Source organism: Zea mays, chromosome 2 (genome assembly GCF_902167145.1).
Source record: "Zea mays cultivar B73 chromosome 2, Zm-B73-REFERENCE-NAM-5.0, whole genome shotgun sequence".
NCBI classification, from domain to species: Eukaryota; Viridiplantae; Streptophyta; class Magnoliopsida; order Poales; family Poaceae; genus Zea; species Zea mays.
Window position 1 is genome coordinate 116358495 of NC_050097.1, and position 4105 is coordinate 116362599.

Consider the following 4105-nt stretch of genomic DNA (forward strand, 5'->3'; position numbering starts at 1 on the left):
TTCTTTTCGTACACAACGAAGCATAAAACTGCTTCTTTTTCTCTTTTTTGCCGAAGCTTTATTTTTAGAGCCGAAGCATCCGCCTGTGTCTGTATGGTATGATGCTGATGATCCTATGTATGTCTAAATGAATGTTTATGAATGCAAATGTATGATGTAATCACTACTACATATCATGTTATATGAGACGGTTAATTTTCAGTTATTGAGACGCTTATGAAGTGTCCAAATTTGATAGAGTCGCAAAAGATATCCCACATTTAAGATGGTTGTAAACTGTCTTAAAACATATTATATAAGACAATTTTTAATTTATAACCGTCTAAAAAGTATTTGTTTAAGTCATTTTATCCGATAAACCGTCTTTAATTAGGCTTTTGTTTAAGACGCTTCTTCCAAACAACCGTCGAGAATACGAACAATATAAGTCACAGAGAATTTATCAAACTGTCCAGAATATCATATAATAATAAACGCTTGCAATAGGAAAATCATCTTATTTAGAAGACTGATATTGTACGTTTTAGAAACCGTCTTATTTAGGAGACTGATATTGGACGTTTTAGAAACCGTCTTATTAAGATTTAAACGAAATGACTTACACGGCACGTAATTCTTCAACTAGGTAGATACCCATGCGTTGCAACGGTATACAAAATATTCAACAAAATGTTAGTGCATAAAAAATAACACCACATATTTTAGTTGCACAAAAACGATACATTCTCCCTTGCAAGGTTAGGGTCACATTTTCTTCCTACTTTGCACCTCAGCGAACAGAAAAAACCAAAGAACCATACAGTCCATAGACGCACTTGCACACTTGAAGAGCACTGCACATCCCGTTATCCTCCCATACACCTCCTGAGCAGTATGAGCCTGATTCCTGCGCATCTATTCCTCGATGTTGTCGACATATTTGCCTATTATTAAAAATTCTATATTGACTCTTTAAAATAGTTTGTGCCATATTGATAATGTTTGTCACACGGATTCTGTATATTATTGTGAATAGATGGTGAGAGACTATGCACGAGGCATGCAAATTAACAAAACTCATACAAGCGCGGAACAGTGTGCTGATGGGGCACAAGGGTAACACATGCTCAGGTCTTAACATGTTTGGCTTCCGAGCAAACTTTCTCGAGACCCCCAAGGAAATATAATATTCGATCAGATATGTGTCGATGCTCATTCCAGCGTACTTCCGTTGCAACGCACGGACATACACCTAGTAATAATAATAAATAAATAAAATAACCTGACATTTCAAACTGCAAGTCCAAAATCTTCTCTGAAATGTTAGTTTTTGCTAAGCGGGGGCTACTACCAGACCCAGACATAACTTTTGCAACAAATACTTATTCAACAATGCACCCATCCATCTGGGGAAGTTATTGCAAGATGCATTCAGCATCCATGTCAAACAATACGGGAAGTAAGGGTGGTAATGGATAGCGATCCAAATGTTTCTTCACAATTTTTTTGGACTCTAAATAAATTTTAGTTCAAAAATGAATAGAAATAAATTTTAACAGGAAGAGAACCTCTCTGAGGGGAAAGGGAAAAAATGTACAATTTCATATTGTACATCAACTATCAAGAGGAAAAGAGTCCAAAACTTGCATATGTGCCGCTAGGCAATTCTACAACACCATCAGATGAATACAGAAGAAAATTTAGGTCAACGAAAACCAGAAACAACTGGAGCTGAAGATAATATCAGTAAACAAAGCAACTGGCAGTCTGCAAGTTACACCTACATTTGTTTCTAGCTAGATGATTTCTTGGTAGAACCAAAGTGCAGAAGAATGGTACAGGCGTCGCCCACCATACTATCAATGCTGTCCTCCCATTTCTCATACGCTTTGAAGCCTGTGAAAACCAGAGCAGTACCTGTCGTTGACAAGAATTTCGCACACCATCAGTCATGTGTTCATGTTGCTTATATCACGGGTCTAAGTGAAGAATGACAGATTTTAATTACCTATTTTAAATGCAGCCTGAGAAGACATGGAACTAAGGATGCTGACAACCAGCAGAGATAGTGAAACCTGGCAAAAACGGACAATGATTTTTTAACATAACAAGTATACGAACAATGACTAATGCTTCACATGGCATTTGGAAATTGACTTGTAAAGCGTGTAACAAAATTTCTAATCTAATGAAAGTATCAGACAGAAGCAGGGCTTAGCATGCCTTGAGAAACAATAGCCAATCATTTCCTCTACAAAGAGATCTTAGCGCACTGACTAAAGAGTTCCAATTCGAACTAATGGAATGAGCAATATGATGAGCCTGTGCCTGTGTGATGTGAAAATTAGAGGCCTCAAGTTTCTCAACCTTGTGACCGAACCTGCAAAGTATTAACAAATATATAGTAAATTAGGACACTCAACAAAATGGAATGATGGAAAAGATGGAAAAAGATCAAGATACCAGTTAATCATTTGATAGTAGGTAAATTCAACAAATGAAAAGGAGAATAAAGGACTATACAGATTTGATGGCAGCATGCCATGAATGAATAAGAATAGAGCAGTTAGTGACAAAAGCTTTGCCATCGCTGTGATGAAGGTGTAACCACATGTAAATAAGTGGTAGTAGATAACAGCCAACAGTAGAAGCACTGTCACAGTTTGCTTCGCATCTTCCCAAAGTACTGTTTTTGCAACTGCATATGAATAGATAAATTGGTAAGGATTTCAAATGTGGAAGTACAAAAGTACTATGAATATACAGGGTATGTGTGGGCACAAGGGATGAAGGCAGTTTCATACGTTTTCCATTCCCGAGGAAAATTGAAGCCTTTGATATACTCCTATGATTCTGAGCTTGTAGATGGGGGTACGACTCTACTGTTCTCTTCAGTCCATCCTTAATTTAAAATAAGCCATCAATTACTTATTGCAAAATAGTACTGAAATAATTGCACTAAAATGAGAGAATTTTTCTAACCATCTAGAATAAAAGCACCATTAGCATGTAGGAAACAATGAAATGAAAACAAAAGATATGAAAGGCAAGGATTTAAATTCTATACAAGATATAACACACCTCGCCAGCTCTAACCAAGATATGAGAACCCACTTCAAGATCGTGCACAGGAACCTTGGTGTAACTTAGATTTGAAAACTGTACAGATTCTTCTCCACTTGTTTCTAACAACAAAGCAAATTCTGGGTGATTTTCCTTCAGTTCCCTCACGTCAAACATTGACTTTATCGAAAAACTTTTCCCAACAAGGGCCTAGATCCAATGTGTGATCCACACAGACCTGCATGTATCTCTTTCATTAATTCCATACCTTCGATTCTTGATAAACATTTGAGGAGTGGTGAACAAACTCCATGCTTAAACAATTCCCCTTCTATTATCACATATGGTCTTGTTCTTGCCTCCATTCTTTTGTTATAAGCTTCGTCACTTGAAAGACAATTGCCTTGAAGAAAAGATATTATTTCAGTTCTCCAGTCTTCACTGTGTACTAGAGAAATAGTAAGCACTGCTCTCTCCATAAGCTCAACCGAAGGTGCTTTTATTTCTTTGAAAAATACTTCGGAGGGTAGGGGGGCCCCTGAGCCACTGATTTGGCTAGCAAATCTGCATGCTCATTTTTACCTCTTGGAATATTTTTGACGAAAAAACCTTCGAAGGAAGCTTCCAACCTTCGGATTGCATCCAGATACTTCTCAAGCTTCAGATCTCGTGCCTTGCTGCTCTTATCCACATGGCCAGCAATGACTTGAGAATCAGTCTTTAGGATGGCCCTTCTTATTCCCATTGCCCTTAGTTTACGAAGCCCCAAAAGAAGTGCTTCGTACTCAGCAATATTATTTGTGCAACTGAAATCCAGTTTGACTGCAAAACATGTTTTGAGTTTTGAAGGTGCCACTAAGACTGCAGCTGTTCCTGCACCGAAGGTTCCCCAAGAACCATAGCAGAACACCGTCCAAGCTTCGGTACCTTTGCTTGTCCCTTCTTCGTGAGCCCCTGGCGTCTAGTCAGCTATGAAGTCTCCTAGCGCCTGAGATTGAATTGAAGATCTGTGCACGTAATCGATGGTGAATTCATTGAGCTCCGCGGCCTACTTTCCAACCCT

General features: G+C 38.2%; 1 protein-coding gene across 1 annotated transcript; it reads right to left on the minus strand.

The window, feature by feature from the left end:
• Positions 1-1571: 1571 nt before the first annotated feature.
• On the minus strand, positions 1572-2700 carry LOC103648872 (3beta-hydroxysteroid-dehydrogenase/decarboxylase). Its single transcript, XM_008673259.4, has 4 exons — positions 2503-2700; positions 2203-2359; positions 1988-2054; positions 1572-1896 (listed from the first exon to the last, which is right to left on the minus strand). The coding sequence occupies exons 1-4, from the start codon at positions 2565-2567 to the stop codon at positions 1772-1774; spliced, it is 414 nt and encodes a 137-aa protein (XP_008671481.1). The 5' UTR covers positions 2568-2700; the 3' UTR covers positions 1572-1771.
• Between the last annotated feature and the right edge of the window lie 1405 nt (positions 2701-4105).